Raw genomic sequence first — 19,040 nt, forward strand, 5'->3', positions numbered from 1 at the left:
TGTGTGTGTGTGTGTGTGTGTGTGTGTGTGTGTGTGTGTGTGTGTGTGTGTGTGTGCGCGCTGCGCGCGCGCACACATGCATCTTGGTATGTTTGGTGCATGTAGCTTGCTGTAGGTCCAGAGTGAAGGAGCTCTCCAGAGTGAGTTGGAGGACCCTCGCTGTCAGCCAGGAATCTGAGGGTCCCTCCCTCCCTACACAAACCCTAGACCTCACCCAGTCTCAGCCCTCACCCACTCAGCCAGGGGAGGAGGGAGCTGGAGCCCTCACCCACCAGGGGTGTCGCACTAAATTCTGGGCCCTGGGTACAAGGATTCACTGCGGGCCCCCATGAATGTTCTTCATAGGGGGAGGAGGGTTGCATTTAGACTGGGAACGCATTATTATGCATTATTTTGTGCTTTTGAAAAATAGCAGATACTAACTAACAGCGCAGCACCAAGTGCCGCGCTGCAAGCTTCTAGAAGCTTCTAGAAGTCTTTGAATATTTCAAATCATTCTAAGGTTTTTTGAAAAACGTATGTTTCTATGTCAGTGGTGCTCAAACGTTTTCATGCAAAGGACCCCAAATATATTTAGTTCCAGGGAGCCCCCAGAAGCAAAATTTGAGTTACAAATGTTCGCTTAAAAAAAGATATATATTCAAAGATTTGCACACATTTTCACGACAAAAATAGCAGATCTACAAGCTCGCAGCGACGCTGTGAGCTTGTATATCTGCTATTTTTCAATAGCTAAAGTATAAAAGAATTCCAGGCCCCTCCACCTTGGGCCCTGGTAACTCAGTCCTAATTCCCCCCCCCCCCCCCCCCCCCCTTGTGACGCCCCTGCCCTCACCCACTCAGACAGGGTAGAATGAGGATTAAATCAATGGTTCTCAAACTCTGTAATTTCACAGACCCCAGTTTGATAAGCAGATAAGCAGACCCCCTAACATTTTTTATATACATTCTTTTTTCTTCTTCTTCTTCTTTGTAATCCCCGGGACCACAATCTGTCTACAACCTCAGCTCAGTGTTTCATTTAGGCAAATGGGCCTTTACGGGTCCATTCGCTTCCATTCATACTCTCTCAGAGTTACGGACCCGTGTAAGGGGTTCAGTTGGTTGACGTCGAGTGGATTAAATTATCAGAATGCTGCAGACATGCAGGGAATTAGGAACACCAGAGAATGTACAGTACGTTTGAACCAAATAACGGCAACTGAGGCACCTGTTAAAGCCTACACGGCTCTTATATGAAAGGCATATGGCTATAACATTTGAATTTCAGCTGCTAAGGTAGGCTATAATGCCAACTAAAGTAAAAGGTGGCTTTTTTTTTTACTCATTCTCAGAAGAAGAAGTAGCAGTGTTGACTAAAAAGCAGTGTTTTGACTGAATAATGTCAGAGTTTTGCTCCAGAAAATGATGGTCATGATGTTGACTGTGCAGTTCAGTTGTGAATACTCAGTTCTGTCTAGAAGCAGTGGCTGGCTATTAGGGAAGCCACAAATGACAGTACACTGCCATCTAGTGGTCTGGAAGGGTGTCCAGCAAGTGTCATTTATCATCATAGATATCTATGTTTAGCTATCATAATATCCATCTGTCTGTGACCCACCTATCACTTTTGAAGAGGAATACAGTCATTCATTCATTGATGTAGAACTAAAGGTGTTTTTTTTTTTTTTTTTTTTAAGCAATCAACTTTTAAAATGAATTAAATTACTTTTTACATGCATGGAATGACATATTGATACACATGCATGTGTGTGCATGCGCGCACACACACACACACACACACACACACACACACACACACACACACACACACACACACGAAAAACGTGCACCTGCCTCAGTGTGTGTGTGTGTGTGTGTGTGTGTGTGTGTGTGTGTGTGTGTGTGTGTGTGTGTGTGTGTGTGTGTGTGTGTGTGTGGAGGCGTGGCAGCAGTAGGCAGGCCCTACAGGTCCATCAACAGCGTGAGTAAACAGAGTTATCACTAGAACTCAGTAACCTATGGGAGTGTGTTCTCCTCAGAACATACAGTAGACATGGTAAACATGAGTAGAACCTTCACCTGGCTCACCACTGCAACTCAGCATCTGTTATTGGAATGGTTTAACCCTAGAGTTACTAATGGATTCATTACAGGACCAGGATTCATTACAGGGGGTCCTTCAAATCTTTGTTTGATAGAATTTCTTTCTCCTTTTTTATATTAACCACTTGAACCCTAATGTCCATATTCTGGGAACTTTAGCCAAAAATAGCAGATCTACAAGCTCACAACGCCTTGCGCTGCGAGGTGTTGTGAGCTTGTAGATTGGCTATTTTCTGCAAGTTTGGCGTAGAGGGAAAAAAAAGCAGACTAAGTACATAGTGAAAGATCAAGTTTATTAAGTATTGACGGTTCAAGTGGTTAAATATCTGAAAACACAAATTGACATGAATCCAAAATACACTGATGATTGTGCTGTCAAACAATAAAACTGTATGAAATCTCTGAGAAGGTTGTGGGGGTCCCTGCATGCTTCATCTCATCTCTCTCTCAACTCTAGTTGATGACGAGATCCTCTTCTTTTGAAGTGGTGCGTTTGCTTTGTGCTATCACGTCTTCGATAACCCCTGACCCTCTATGACATAGGCAGCAGGTTAAGGTGGTTCAACGCGGACATGGGCATGTAAGGATATCCAGCCCTGTTGCAAGTATGACCTACATTACACACACCGTGGGATTGGTTAATGCAGAAGATTAACTCATAAGAACTTAATATATGATGTTTTCAGGTCTTTAATGCTTTGTTTGTGGATTAATCGTACCATTATGCCAAAGGTATCATTTCTAAATATTCTCAATACAGCATACATCTAAAGGTACTGCATTTCTTTATAAATGAATTGGGAATTTTCACATTGTGCTTTGATCCAGAATGAATGCATCAAACTGAACAGGTATAGGATATTATGACAAAGTAGAACTAATAGATAAACCTAGACAGACAGACAGATGGTTGTTTCATCACTGCAGAAAGCATGTAACAGTAATATTGTTGAGATACAGCTAAGATTAATGACAAAAAAAGTACACCGTGTGATAAAGATTAAAAAGATTTAAAAAAAAAAGACATACACATAGCTTCAAGCAGCAATACCGGGGGGCCGCCAAGCAATAGTGAAAGCCAACTGAAAGTTTCAAGCTTGCTGTACTGCTACTTTTTGATACTTTTGTGTGATCAAATAGGGCTTTAATTTAAAGGTAGGGTAAGTGATTTCACTTAAGTTTCAGTTTCAGCCTTCCTCCAATGATGATCAAGTGAGGGCAGGCCTTGGTGCGCGTAAGGCCCGCCCCCACTCGACCATGATTGGAGGAAGGCCCCACCCACTCTATCCTGATTGAAGGAAAACTTGTCACTCAACAGTTTTGGTGAAGGAGCTCCACCAAAACTGAAACTGCTTGTTTCTCCTCATTGGAGATGAGGCATGAAGTCCAAATATAGACCAAACACTCTATAGTACTATCAGAGCATAGACCCATTTTGTTATTATTTGAATTAAATTAAATCACTTACCCTACCTTTAAGAAAAACACAAAAAGTTAGAATATACTAGATACAATAGGGTTTTGACGCAATTATATATCCTCATACTCATATAGGCGTAATATACGATCTAGCCCCAGTAATATGAACTGAGGTGACGGTTGTTATTGCAGTTCCTTTGACAGTATAGACATCTGTTACAGTAGAAGTCATCTGGGTCAAACTCTATCTATAGAGAAGTGTCTACACAGCCTGGAGAACATGTTCCTAGAAGTCTTGTTTACACATGCTGTAGAGATGGTGGGCTCCACCTGCCACTGCTGATAGAGGGCGCTAGGTGGGTGTTGGTCAGATCAAAGATAAATAAGTAATCTCATGGATTTTGAGGAAGGCAGGTAATTAACCACTATTCTCTATTTTATACTTATTGTATGACTTACTTGTCGTATGATGGTGTTGCATGGGGGAAATAGCCCAGACAGATTTTCAGGCCATCTGCGGCCTGAAGATCTTGTCACATATTGCGCTGATCAGAGCAATGGTCACCGAGTTATGGCCATTTGAACTGCTGCCAGCAGCCCCATGTGCAATTTAGGTTCTTTGATGTGACTATACGTATTCTCATGGCAGACCCATAACAGTGTTTGTGACAAGTTTGGTGTGAGTTGGAGCAAATGCTTCATGACAATGCATGGCCCCAGAGGGCCCCTGACAGCCATATACGCTGGGTTGTATAACACAGTAGTTCTTTTTTTGTGTGTGTCAAATTGATTATGTATTTGGCTGCATGTGGACCGCCATCTGAAAATAGTTTGTGCTATAGGGACACCCAAGAAATGATTTATGTTAAAAGAAATTAAAAATGATATTCACGTTTCCAAACATTTTCGATAATTTTCAAACATTTAAAAAAAATAGCAGATGTACAAGCTTCAGCTGTACATCTGGGTGACATGGGGTCACCGCACACGTGGCCCCTAGTGTGACTATTGTCATGACAGACCCCTGAACAGTGTATGTAGGATTGGTGCGGATCGGTACAACGGAGCACCTTGCATGTGTCACGAAGAATAGCCGATATATTCACTATTTTAAAATACGGCTTAAAGGGATAGTTCCTCCCTAAAAATGTTTTCTATCAATTACTCAGTCAATGGAGACTTGAATTCATGGATATTCTTTAGTTTTTGTAAGCCAATAATTTGTGGAGACTCTTTGTGTGTCCATATAGGGAACCACTGCTGGTCATCAAATTATTGGCTTAGGAATGACAAAAACAAAAACAAAAGAAATCCATGAATTCAAGTCTCCATGTGGTGAGAAATCGATTAAAAAAAGCATTTTGGGGGGGTTAACTATCCCTTTAAGCCAATATGACCAGGAGTGGTTTCCCATGGAGACACAAAGAGTCTCCTCAAATTATTGGCTTGGGAATGCGACAAAAACTTAAACATATCCATGAAATGGGGTGAGTAATCGATAGAAAGAAAGTCATTTTTGGGGGGAGAACTATCGCTTTAAGTGGTTAATTCATGTACGTTTGGGGTCTCGGGCAGACAACAAATGTATCTTTTTGTTCTTCAGCTGAAAGGTTTGGGAACCCCTGGATCAAGACCAACAAGCATCTGGCTTCTGTTGAATGATCTCTGACACACACACACACACACACACACACACACACACCCACACACACACACACACACACACACACACACACACACACACACACACACACACACACACACACACACACACACACACACACACACACACACACACACACACACACGCAGGCACTACCGACATGTCCACACACTCTTGTACACGTAGGCAGTGCAGTGCAGGTGTCATTTGCACAGCTGTGTTGTGTGACTTCAGAGCGTGTGTGTTTGTGTTGGTGAGTACACAGCTGTGTTGATGTTGGTGTTGGGTCCTCAGATGCTCGTACACACACTGAGACAACACACCCACCCACAGCACCGTAAGAGCCAGTAACACCTGATTCAAGATTATTATAGTTTTGCCTTTGCCATTGTTTTTTTTTTTTTTTTTTCATGTTTTTGTTTTCAATTTTAGTTTGGTTTTTGATTCTTTTAAAGTGGGTTTGCTGGTTTAGCTTTGTTTTTAGTTTTATAAAAGGCTTTAGGTTTTAGTTTAGTTTTTATTAGTTTGTGTTAGTTTTAGTTTTTTATTGTAACATGGAAGTCATCTGCAAAAATAGCCGATCTACAAGTTCATCTTGGAGGGTTGTAGTCACCTGCTGTGACGTGCTGTCAAGTCCTGCAGGGAGGGAAGAGCTCGGCCCACCTCACCACCTTCCACTGCAGGAAGAGGTCTCTATAAGAGCTCTTTCCATATCGTCTCTGTCGGGTGGAAACCTCATATGTCCAAGACTGTTACTTTTCAGGATTCAAATTCAAAAACAGCAAAAGTAGCAGATCTACAAGCTCCTTTTATTCAATTTTTTTATCACCCGATTTTCCTTCTATATGCATGAGTAATCCAAGTCGCTTCTTTTCACCTGACAGGGGGGGGGGGGGGGGGGGGGGGGGTTTCCCGGTAGGACGTAAGGCGTGGATTAAAGAGGTGGTGCCATAGTTTTGTACTTTTTCTGTTTTTCATGGTCTAGGAGGTTGACAGTACTTCATTAGATCCCCTGGTGTGGTTGTTATGAGCAATTATGTATTCCCTTTCTAGTTGTTTTTTGTTTTTCCTGGAGGCTGCCACGTTGTGGGTCAAAAGTGCCGGTCCAAAAACAGAGATACAATTACATCATAGAATCAACCCCTCCCCTAATTACCATTCACCCAACACACGTGGGTGTGGCTAACTTCAGCTGGGTCACCACCCACCATGACAACCAGGCATAGGCCTACTAATGAACTGGTGGGTGTGGCCACAAAAAATCTTCCTCATAGTATAATCATAATACCTGATAACCATGTTTTAGAGGGGGGGGAATCATGGCACCCCATCTTTAAGGAACACATTATTCCAACCAGTTCCTTTCCCCTCCATCAGGCACCCCGGCTAGCCAGGGGGAGGCAGTATAGAGACCAGGTTTTTTCGTGAGGGTACCTACTACCTACCCTAGGAGACACAGGGAGAACATGCAAACTCCACACAGAAAGGCCCTTTTGCCAACCCCACCTAGGGTATGGGCACTGATGACGCAGAGGAGAGAACACGCCCCCAGCTGGAATCAAACCCAGGTCGTCCTTCTAGCTGTGAGGCGACAGTACTGCGCCACCGTGCCCTCTATCGGCTACTTTTGATACAATTATGTGACGCTGTAGTATGATCAAGTAGGTTAGTAGGGCATTAAACGTGACTGAGAGGATGCTCTGGGTTGTTGCAGAGTAGAAAGATTTCAGGATCTTCTCAACACCTTGACTTTCCTCAGCTGCCTGAGGTGCCAAATGCCGGTGTCGCCAACATATTCATAGAAAATATACGGTGTAAACAAATAAACAGCTGTCAGATACGTTTATGAAGCTATCGATGAAATCTATGAAAGACTTTGACGACCCCTGCCCCAGATGAACTCAGAAGCTATTCTGTGACAAGGCAACGCCAGCACCCAATGAGAACACCACTCATAACACAATGACCTAAAGAAACATGGCTTCAATATGATTTAACCACATCAACTCTGGCGTACCTATTCTGGGGGCGGACAAGCTCACAACGTGTCCTGTTCTGAGACATTGTGAACTTTTAGATCTCTCGAAACATGTTACCCAAATAAAAAAAATAAAAAAGGATATTCTGTTATTTAGTAGGCCTACTTTAATTTTGATGCCAATTATTTTATTTTCTAGTGGTGTGCTATTTTACTTACTTACAGTACAAGTAAATCAAAATCTTAGTTCTCCTTCCACTGCATGTGGGCCTGTGGGCATGATTGATTGATTGAATACTTTTTTTTAACAGAAAGTAACAAGGTAAGCACAAGGTAGTACAATTTACATTACAGGGTCTGACAATTAGAGAGACCACGAGAAAGCCGTTTGGCTTGTTTCAATAGGGGCCCTAGGCCTAGGGTACTCAATTCATAGAAAAGATGATGGTATTGGTCGCCCGTTTGTCACGTTTTGGGATACAGGTCTGAGACCAGCTCTGTGCCTGGTGGCCCTGCAGGAGAAAACACTTTACTCGACAGCCACAGAGTTCAATGACATCCACACACACACCCCCACCCCCTACCCTACCACCACACTTTCCTGGTAACATCAATACATACAGTAACACAAGCAAGGACATTATAGAATATCTGTCTAGGCCAGTGCTTCTTCTTTTTTGCGTCAAGAACCCCCACATTAACATATACATAGCCAGATAAGTTGCCCTCTTTCAAAGTCGCACCCAAACTCGTTTCCCAACGGGTCTGTGGCCTTAAGCTTGATGCAGAATAGACTAAAATCAAATATTTGCTTCTGGGGGTCCCTGGAACAAAATATTTTGTGATGGGGGTCCGTAGCCAAATACATATCATTCTGGGGGTCATTCACATGACAAAGTTTGAGAAACACTGATGGCAACATAAGTTTTTTTCAGAAAATTGTAGAATGTGCCTATCAGTGGTTAAGGACCACCAAAATATGTTTTTGGCCGTGGACCCCCATCTCAAAATATTTTGTTCCACGGATGGACCCCTATTGCAAACTTTTTTGTTCCAGTGACCCCCAGAAGCACATATTTGATTTTAGTCTAATCTGCATCTAGCTTAAGGCCACAGACCCGTTGGGAAACGAGTCTGGGGCGACTTTGAAAGAGGGCGACTTTTCGGGCATTCCTGAAAATACCCTCCTTCCAGAGCTGATCGTCAAATTTTGCTGAGGACCCTCTGGTCTCGGCCATCCTGTCATGTACCACCAACCATTAAAAAAAACCTTTGTTTTTCCTGGCTTCTTTGCAGTCATTTTATGATGCAGACATTCCTTTTCTAGCTACTGATAAGTTTGGTGCTCAATTAGATTGACAAGAAATTGACTCCCAGCCATGGTTCCATATATACAGTACCTTATGTTTGCTGACTGTGCTGTGAGCTGTATTTAGTCATAACTAAATATATACTCACCACCCTGTCCTCATGGGGACCTAAATGTCTGAAATGTTTGGACCTCTAACTGTATACAAACAGTTTATAATCGCTGAAGAATAAACACATACACTTTGATTGTTTCAGAAGAAAAAGAAAACAAAAACGATAAACTACAAACATATGTCCATTAAGCAAGGCATATTATAAAGTATCATGTTAGAATATTAAACCATTCTGCAACCTTATCACAAAATGATCTCGAGTTGTATGTCATTTATCTTGTGAGGTCATCCTGACATCTTGTGGCCGTAGTGTAGAACTACACTTGACCATGCAGAAAAGGGCCTGCACAGGCTTACTGTAACATACTGTAGCTGTGACTCTGTAGGCTACTAAATGTAATGAGTCTGACTCTGATGTAGAAGCAATTATTAATAGCAGTATACAATGCATTTTAGTTTTTTTTACTATATTTCTCAACACAATCTCAATTCGGTAGATACTTTCCTAACTGTGACACCATGTTACATTTCAGTCTGAACTTGTATTGCAAACAAAGTCTTCTTCCAACGCTCTCTTTGCCATCATAGCTAATGCACAATAAATACACAAAGGTTTTAGAAACTAGAGCAATGGTTGTCAACCTTTTTGAGGACCACATGCATATTAAAAAAAACACTTCACCCCAGAATTATTTATTAAGTCATTGCTATATTGTAAATGTGTAATATATAATTTCACATTTCTACATAATTGTGGTCTGGTGTTGTGCTCCGAAAATACCCAATCTGCAAGCTCACAACGCGCCACTCTTTTCAGTGTTCAAAACCGTGCGCAACAGTTATTCAATGTCATAGTTTCATCTTCCCACCACACTACACATACTTTATTAATTCAAACATTTCATTTTCTTTACTTTAAGACACTACTATATGGCACATTTTAGGATTCCAAGAGTACATCATAAGTTTCAGTTTTCATAACTCTTGAGTGAGTACAAATAAAACCAAATGGTTCAATTTGAACACACTCACAGAGTTACAGACATGTCCTTTTGGACCATCTTCAATGTCACCCAACCCACTTTGAGGACCACAGCACTAGTAGTATACATTTAGGGCTATAGCTCGGTTTCTGGTAATATTTGTATGTCCATGGCAAGAATAGAAGTTTGACAAAAATGTCCACCACAAGCCGGCATGGCGATGAACCCTGATGTAGGCTCCCCCACTGTGGTGCATCCGGTTTTGTCGTGCGACTCTGCGAACACAATTGGTGTTCGGGGGAGAGAAGCTGGACAGGGAGGGTGTTATTGGTACATACTCTTACTTGAGTGACAGTGTACACTCACAATCATTTGGAAATGGGAAAAATAATACCTGCTTTGATTGGAACATCTTTATTGTTGAGAGACACTTCCTCCAATAAAAAATGTAATACATAAAATGCATTTTGGTTAAATCTGCATAATCATACAGTACAAGTTGACGACGATTAAGGTGTCGTCGTTATTATAATTTACTCAAAATAATATAGTCCAATCAAATACATTTACATTAAAATTAAAATAAAAAGAAAACATGGAAAAACAGAAGATCTAAATTGGTGCTAATAAATACTTGAGCAATTATCTGAAATGTCACTTGAGTGGTTAAAAAAATGCATAGTATTTTATTCACAGCCAACACCGTCTTCCCAAAAGAGATAGAAAAGGCTTTTCCCTGCAATTCCAAAAGTCTACCCTCCCCCTCAAGTGTAGAGTCCTTACACTCCACAATATGCTAAACAACTTTCCCACAAATAAAGACTATTACAGTTTGATCAAAACACGCTCTGTGCTATTCCATGGAAGGCACTGATTGACGCGTAGCTGTCTAAGTGGAAAACTGGAGAGTGATGATGGCCTTTTTGTCCTTCGATACCTGAGAAGTTTGGCAGCCACTGGCCCACTCAGAACCACTGGTCCCCACCCAAGCAGGTTCTGACGAGATGGTTGAGGACTCCAAACGAACCATCTATTTTCCAGTACAGGTTTATTCTCCCCCCGGAGGGAGGTGACGTGACCACCAGTCCCAACCTTTGGAGGTGAGGTGTGACGTCAGCGCGTCTTCCTGTAGATAGCGAAGGCGGCTACCAGTGCGACCAATGACACTACAGCCACTGTTGTTGTCCATTGAGAGATGCCTCCGATTACGCCCTCCTGAAGGAAGACACATGGACACGGGACACAGTCAGCTATCAAACGTACAGATTAGAGACTAGGTCCTACAAACCCACACTATTACCAACACCAGGGGTGTTTTTTGTGTTTGTTTGTTCTTTACAGTTTTTGTCATTAGTACATCCACACAGAACGTAAATATTACACAGCAATAAAGTGACAATTTTTATTACTTTATTCGGTCTTTATTTGCAATGAAAAATCAACCTTGTTGAATGATGAATGAGGCATCAACTATATGAATTGTTTTTATGTGTCCCTTTTCATATTGTTTATTCCTCATGCCCCCCAGGTTATAAAGACCTTAAATCTAAAAACACAAGTTGATAATGTTTGGCTCACTCAGGTGAGGAGTTTCACTTAAACTGAGAGGTTAAACCCTGTGGGTTGAACACAAGTTCAACACATCACATGAGTCCTGATGCTTTAACATAAAAATTACTAATTCAGCTGACTGTCTCCAACATGTCGAAGTATAACCACCCAGTCTGGGTTTATTTCTCAATAATGACCCGGTATGAGTAAGTCACTGTTTAACAGAGTTAGAATTGTGCAAATTCACCCGACCGACCCGAAAAAGGCCCACATTTTCGCGCTGCGCAGCACATGCCACACATTTTACCCCCAGAACATGTTGTCACCTTTTTCACCTTGGGGCTGTTTGCATGTCTGAAAATGTTTAAAACATGAAGAGCCAACTCACCCATCCTCCCTGCTGGATGAGCCAGGAGTACAGCTTCTCTCTGATGAACTGCAGCACCCAGCTGATGACGATCCTGATGTTCTCCACATGGTTGGAGGTCAGGGCCTTGTGGAAGCGGAGCACAACGTGGGTCACTAACAGTGTAGGGTAACATTACTTTTAAAAGTAGCTCGGCAGGATTACTGCCATTAAAAAGTATTCTGTTACGTTACAGGAGTACCTTCTCGGAAACGTATAACTCGTTAGTCGATAGATTATTTTTGCGTTAACAATGATTAACACATTTGTTGCAATCAATTAAATCTCTTTGAAGGTCCAAGATGCCATGGTCTCCATAGACTTCCATGTAATTCATAGTGCAGGGATTATGCACTCCCATGCATGGATCATGCACCACGTGTGTGCACGCTGTTCATAGCTTTCAAACAAATAAATCCGCTTGGAAATCCGTTCAGGCATTCATGAGATATCAGCCATTATGTTTTTAAATTATGTAAACAAACATGGCTGCATGTTTGAAAGATGGGGTTGGTATGGGGGTTAAACATGCAATTTCGCGATTGCGATCATGCCTAGTACATTTTTGGAGGTCCAAAAAACTTTTTTTTTTTTTTTTTTTTTTCAAAAACGGCCCAAACTCGGGAAACTCGGGGTTGGCACCATATGTGTTAAAAACGGCCTGTGAGGAATATTGGTATAAACATAAATTAAAATCAAGAGTGCAGCCTACTGAAGTGACCACCAGTGTTGTGGAGCAACTGTATGGTGGGCTTCACCACGGCTAATTTGCATCCTTTCACCAATAAAGTGTGAATACTTCCACAACTTAAGGGAAACCTGTCTGTCTGCTTTCTCTCAATCTCTACCATGTCGCACAGGTGTGTCAAATTCATTTAATAAAGACAAGACAAGTAATACTGTCAGCCGGGTGTCACACCAAAAGTGGTGACCCATTGAATAGAATGATTACACCACATCAGTGTTAGTCTCTGTTGACAGAGACAAGCTTGTTCATTTATCAGGAAACAGCGCAAATGTGTTGGATGGATTTTCGTTTCCTTTGTGGCAACATGGAAAGAAAAGGGAAGACATATAGGTCTTAACTCTTATTGTGCCTATCCCGAACTAGTTCGGGATAATTATTAACGTCCTGGGTGTCTATCCCGAACTAGTTCGGCTTTTTAAAAAATATATATTTTTGTAAAAACTTTTTTTTTTTTTTTTTTTTTGAGCCGCGCCGATATTTACCATCCACTCCAATGCAATCCAGGATCTTTAGAGCTCATTTTCTCTGTCCAATGCATATCCATGAGGTGTGCAAGGTTTAATCATGGCTAAATCGCCGAAAATAGGGCTTCTAAAATGCTTGGTAGCCAATAGCTAACTTCAAGCTAACTTCATCCTGTTCCTGTACATGCACAAAGGAAAGTGTTCAGGCGCATCATGGCTGCGCACGGCTTGTGCATATACCAGCGTATCTCTATGGTATTTTCTATGGCCACTGGGCGCCCTCTAGTGGTGAAAAGGTGGCATTGAAAGGGTTAAATGTAATGCCATTACCGTATTTCAGAAAAAGTAACAGAGTACTCTAATTGTAAAACTAACACGTTAGGTTACTACGTTACCCCCCAAAAAAAGTATTCTGTTACAGTAACTGCATCTGCGTATTGTCTCTGCTGGGTGGAAATCTAGTATGTCCAAAACCTTACTTTTCAGGAAATTGAGAAAAAAAATACGTTTAATGATGACATTTCTACACATACCTTGTAGATGAGCCTGTAGGCCAGGTGGAACAGAGCAACCACGCGACCCCAGTTAATGCCATCAGTGAAGATGTCTCTTGCCACAGACATGAATACGTTCTGGGCACAGGTGCCCTGTAGTGCCTGGCTGATCAGCCTGCAGGAAATGGTAGACACACATCGTCTTCATCAGCAACAACCATTATTTTCACTGCACAACATGTTGAAGCAAGAGTTTTAAGCATCATCATGACAGTTAAAGTATTGAGACAAAAGGGGAAGGGGAAGGGTACTCCTAACAAGGCAATATATGACTTAAGATTGGGGCTTTTTAAGCAACCGGTGTGAAGCCCGAACACGAAACACCACATTTCACACTATGGCCAAAGCACTGACTGCAGGCTAGGCCCCTCACACTCACACACCTACAGTACATCAATATTAAAACAATGGATTTTGTTCTCAGTTTCTTTGACAACACACAGGTCAAAACATCGGTAATCGGTGTTCTAGGAAGCTCCAAAATGGGGATCAGACCCAATCTTGAAATGAGAAACAAATAAACACTTGCACACTGAGTTCTCCAATGCCACAGATGCTTTATTGCATAAAATAACTAACTTTACGAGCACAAAGCTCTTCCTCAGTCTGATTTATTTCTAATTTAGGGTTAGGGATGTGCATGTCTGCTCTCTCTGATCAGACCCAATCTGACATGTGGTAGGCTCTAGTCTAGTAAGTACAAACACACTGGGTCAATAGGAGTCACTCTCCCTCTGTTCCCCTACTAATAGGACGTGAGAAGAAGCACATCTTTACCGTTCCAGCTCAGCGTTCCTGTTCATGTCGTCAGCGATCTTCAGCAGCTGTTCTACCACCTCTTTGATGTGGGGGTCCTTCTGCTCGTTAGGTCTTCCCCCCATGTCCTCAGAAGAAACCTGTCTGTCCGGGTCGTCGGAAGCCAGGCGTTCTATCACATACCTGCAGCACAGTGGGTGGAGCAGGTTAGTGACCACGGTTAAATGCATAACTAGTGCTGATTCCTAAACAATTAACACAATATGTAAAATGAGGTTTTAATTGATATTGTTCCTGCCGTTCTAAATACTGTCAACCAGGTGAAGAAATTACAGACTGAGGCGGCATTCACACAGGCACGTTTTATTGAGATTAAAACGAATCCTCTAACGTATTGTCGGAAAATACACAACATTTGGGCATGTGTGAAGATGCATCCGTATTCTTTTTTGAAACAAAGAAACGAATGCACTTCACTGTTGGTGTGAATCCATCCGTCTCAAATACAGGCAATATAGAGCCATGTGCGGGTTAAATCCATAGTTATTTATAAAAGGTTAAATCCCCCTCCAGACCGTCCGCTCTCATTAGATTTCTGACCATTCTGGCCGCCTCCTCCCCTCATTGATTTAATTTCTGATTACCGCTCCCTCGATCGCACATGGTGTATTATTTGTGAGGAGTTGCTCACAGTTAGATAAAAGGAAAGTGCCACTGGAGTCACTTGTATATTATAGGCTATAGGCCTAATAAAATATAGGCCGATGTGTGGGTCTCTCGCTCTCTGTCGCTCTCTGTGCCAAATCGTGTCCAAATGGAGACGCTTTGCGCGGAGCGCAGAGAGGGAGCCGCAGCGGAGGGCAAGACGAGGGGCAGAGAGAGAGAGAGAGAGAGAGAGAGAGAGAGAGAGAGAGAGAGAGAGAGAGACGTTCTCCTCTTCGTAAATATTCATATCTTGCTAAAGTATTTGCTGTCTGCTTTATTGCTGGTAGATTTTGCGAGTCCCTCCGGCCGCCGCTGGTTTCATTTTTTGATCGCCCGTTTACGACCGTCAACCGCAGATAAATAGGCTAACGCCTGCGCTGCACTTTTGCGGCGGTCCTGCAGTTACATTGTTGAGTTGAACTTTAACTTGAAGAATTAATAAACACAGGGAGATGGAGGAGGCATTATATTATGCAGCTTGAATACATACATACATGTCCAATGGACAGACGTGGACGATTCCTTGTTTCGGATGACGATGTGCAGTGCGAGCGCAAACGTATCAATTAAATATGCAAGAATGTAGCAACTTCACCCCTCCCATTCGCACGACTAAACCGAATTATATTATGAGAATGTGGCCTGAGGCTTCGAGACAATAAAGATTTTATGGAAGACACTTCTGAACATATTGCTAGTTTCACCACTTCAAATGCTCTAATCTTTAAATAATTACAGAAAATATCTACTATCTCTTTTGAGAGCTCCAACCGATGTCAAACTTTGTTCGGCTTTGCCCTCGTGAAACTAGTACCGCCTAACCTCCTCAGCTAATGTCTCTTCAAAACTATCGCTGCTTTCATTACTGCCAGAATCAAGCATTGGGCAGAATGTGGAAACAAAACTAAATAAATCACACCCAACTTCAACTTCTGACCAATCACGCACGGCAAGTTTGTGACAGTGTTCTGCAAGATAGAAAATCTTGGAGGTGCAAAAAATACTGCACAAAGTTCTGGAAGGCACTGACAAAGTTCTTATGATATCATTTTGTTCTTACTGACCTACCCTAGCCGAACAAACTGTGTTGGAGTATGCTGTAGTCTTTAGACAGCTATGAGGAGCACTGCCTGAGTTTTATGAAGCTCTATCCTGAAAGAACTGATGACATTTCTATCATGAATGATGGCATGATTGCAACAACTAGGAATATGTTGAAAAGAAAAAAGCAGCGGTGATAAGAAAATGTCTAAATGGACTTACCCTCTGAGTATAACTGCTCCTTGCTCCATGATAGGGTCATCAACAACATCTGGAACATGGAGAGGAGATACTATTAGTGATGGGTGATCCAACTTAGAAGTAATTTCATTATATTTAGACAGCAAACAGCAAACGTGACTTTCCCTCAACTCAATTTTGACACAGAGAAAACAAGACACAAAGCTTTGAAAGGAAGATCTTTTCGCTCATGCTTTTATTTCAGGTTTATTGGTAGCTGGATAATAGCTGGATGTTTAATGACATCAAAGTCGTTTCCTTCCTTGTTAACTACATTCCCCAAGTTGGGAACTTGGGATCCAAACCGGAAACTCCCTGTCATCGGATAGTACTACAGTGTTTTGTCTTTCAGTTTCAATGAGTTATGTAATGTCCTAATATTAATATTTAAATCTCATCATCATCATCGGTTTAAAGTACGCGTATCAGGCATCACTGGATTGGACTAGATTCTTGCTATGATTTTCTTCCACCGGGAACGGTTCAAGGCCACCTTATGGTCGACGCCAAGTGCTTTCATGTCAGCCAACACGGTCGTCTGCCAGGTCTTCTTAGGCCGGCCACTGGGTCTTGTCCCCTCTATGTTAAACAACATTACTTTCTTCACCCAATCACTCTCTTCCTTCCTTACTACATGTCCGTACCATCGCAGTCTGCCTCTCCTCACCACCTCCAAAATAGCCTCCACTCCCACCTTCTGTCTTAGCTCTGAACTGGTCTTCCTCATCTCTGCTCTGTTCAGCCTCTCTTCATGCTCCACCTTCAGGGCCCATGTCTTGCTTCTAAATCTAAAGTAACATACCTCCTGTCTACATCCCCAGCATTGTCTTTATGCAACAATGCGTCTACATGTAGTTCAACAAACGATACAGCTCATAACATTAACTTTGAGTCTGTCTGGATTTAACACAAGTCTATCAGGTTTTAAAGTGAGAGATATGTGGTGTTTTGTGTTTTCCTGCGATTTCTTTTACATAAATCTTTTCCTCTGGTGCTCCCTGGCACACAAAATCATTTGAAACCACTGACGTAGTTGATGTTATTGCTCAGATAATGTAGAGACTGAGAGTACTAATTACTTCCCAACAGTAATTACAGGCTGTCTGAAATTAGAGTGAGCCAGTATGATCTTAGGTTTGGAAAAAAACAAACACATGTACTGTATATCTGTCAAAGAGGTAAACTTGTGGAATCGTCGAGTGAGACAAGGAATTAAAATGTGTACTTCACTTTGCAAATAATATATAAAACTAAACCGATAATTGAGTATGAAAGAAACTTTTGTTTTTGATTATGTTAGTGATACTTCCCACAGATTACACACACCCAAAATAAGTCTAAAAACTTGACCAACGACAAAAAACTCCCATACCTACTGGGAGAAATACAACAATGTGCGAACAACACAGCAGCACGATTTGTGAACTGTTGTGAGAAAAAAGAAGGCTAGAGAATGGAATACAACCACCATAAAGACTACAAATCATTGAGTGACCTCTAAGTGCACATTTAAACAGAGCTACCTTCAAACACATTTTAAATCTGAGGCTTTTTGTATCCTAATACTTAAAATTGTTGAGGATAAATGCAGCTTTTTGTCCCAAAGTGACTGCAAATGATTGCTGCTATTTGGTTAAAAGAAAAAAAAAAAGCTTTATAACATAAATGTGTTAATACAGTCTCTGTGGATCATGTCCCACCACCATTTCACTGCTTGTACTGTACCTGTATGAGTGAGTGACAAATTAACCACCCTTGATTATTGATATTTCATTATTAATTTAAGAGTTTTGCTTTAATTGAATGGCTTGTTGTTATAATTCTGTCTAAACAAATGACCTAAAATAAATGACCACTATATACTGTTACTACCGCTACTTGATTATAATAAATTGATTCTAACATTAGTCACATGCAAAGTACCGGACTGGGAACACTGCCAGACAGATGGGATTCCTGTAAACAGTAAATACCTCATGACATCATCACCTCACCTGGGATGTTTTCAACTTTTGTGCTAGTTGACATCCCATTGCCCAAGGAAGAGCAGTACAGACTCTTTTGTTTTGTTGAGTATCTCAGTTAACTCAGCTCATGGGTCTTTATGGGTTACTACAGGGCCAACATGGGTAGGGTTAGGGTTAGCAAATCTACAAGCTCACACTGATATTTTCCAAAAGTTTTGTATACATTAGAAACTTGGAATGGGACATTCTGCATAATGCTTACTTTTACTTTTGGTTATTAGTTTTTTAATTTAGATGCCAATACTTTTACTCAAGTACCATTTAGAATTCCGGACTTTAACTTGTAATAGAGTATTATAGATTGCTGTCCAGTATTGATACATTTAAAGTAAGAGAAATGCGAGTACTTTTTCCACCATTCCCGAGTTGGGATCCTTCCAGACAGATACCAGAAACCCCCCGCTGTGGATGGTAGGATTACGTGACGTCATCGGGCATTCCTACAGTGTTTTGTCTTTCAGTTTCAATGAGTTATGTAAGGTTATACTATTAATACTTACTAATAGTAACATATCTCCCCGTTTACATCCCCAGCATTGTCTTAATGCAACAATGCGTCTACCGTCTACTCTACTACATGTAGTTCGTCAATATCGATACAGGAACCAAGGCATACAGCTCATAATAGCCAGGCTTCACTAGGCCTCTAGGTTTAACTTTTGAGTCTGGATTTAACACAAGTCTTATCAAGTTTTAAAGCGAGAGATGTGCGGTATCCTGCAGAACCTCCACATCCAGTACACAAGTCTCACATTTCATTATTCTGTCGTAAAATTAAAACAAAACAATCTAGGTCACCAAAAGTTGACTTTACCCTGTGCTCCTCCACAGGCACCGGGACATTCTTCACCTCCTCCTCCCGTTTTCTCCTCTCCTCCTCCAGCGTCTGCCATGGCTCCACACGCCTCCTCTCGCCAGCAGCCAGCGGTGCAAGGCCTCAACTAATCTACAAACTAATAAATTATGAAATAGTTAAACAGATAAATGTTGCTATAG

The 19,040-nt window shown here is 41.6% G+C and overlaps 1 protein-coding gene across 1 annotated transcript; it reads right to left on the reverse strand.

Annotated features, from left to right (window-relative positions):
- Positions 1-10,111: 10,111 nt before the first annotated feature.
- On the reverse strand, positions 10,112-19,040 carry LOC308289068 (apoptosis regulator BAX). Its single transcript, XM_080730619.1, has 6 exons — positions 18,859-19,040; positions 16,000-16,048; positions 14,053-14,214; positions 13,255-13,390; positions 11,492-11,596; positions 10,112-10,767 (listed from the first exon to the last, which is right to left on the reverse strand). Exons 1-6 carry the CDS (start codon positions 18,935-18,937, stop codon positions 10,666-10,668), a joined length of 633 nt encoding a protein of 210 aa, XP_080586745.1. The 5' UTR covers positions 18,938-19,040; the 3' UTR covers positions 10,112-10,665.

Source organism: Nannobrachium achirus (genome assembly GCF_963921795.1).
Source record: "Nannobrachium achirus genome assembly, chromosome: 7".
Lineage (NCBI taxonomy): Eukaryota > Metazoa > Chordata > Actinopteri > Myctophiformes > Myctophidae > Nannobrachium > Nannobrachium achirus.

Excerpts from the sequence above, each read along its gene's own strand:
- LOC308289068 (XM_080730619.1), bottom strand. The coding sequence starts at position 18,937 with ATGGCAGACGCTGGAGGAGGAGAGGAGAAAACGGGAGGAGGAGGTGAA. Across the intron at positions 11,597-13,254 it reads CCTACAGGCTCATCTACAAG|GCCCTGACCTCCAACCATGT; the intron begins GTATGTGTAGAA and ends CGCTTCCACAAG. Across the intron at positions 10,768-11,491 it reads TCATCCAGCAGGGAGGATGG|GAGGGCGTAATCGGAGGCAT; the intron begins GTGAGTTGGCTC and ends GTCTTCCTTCAG.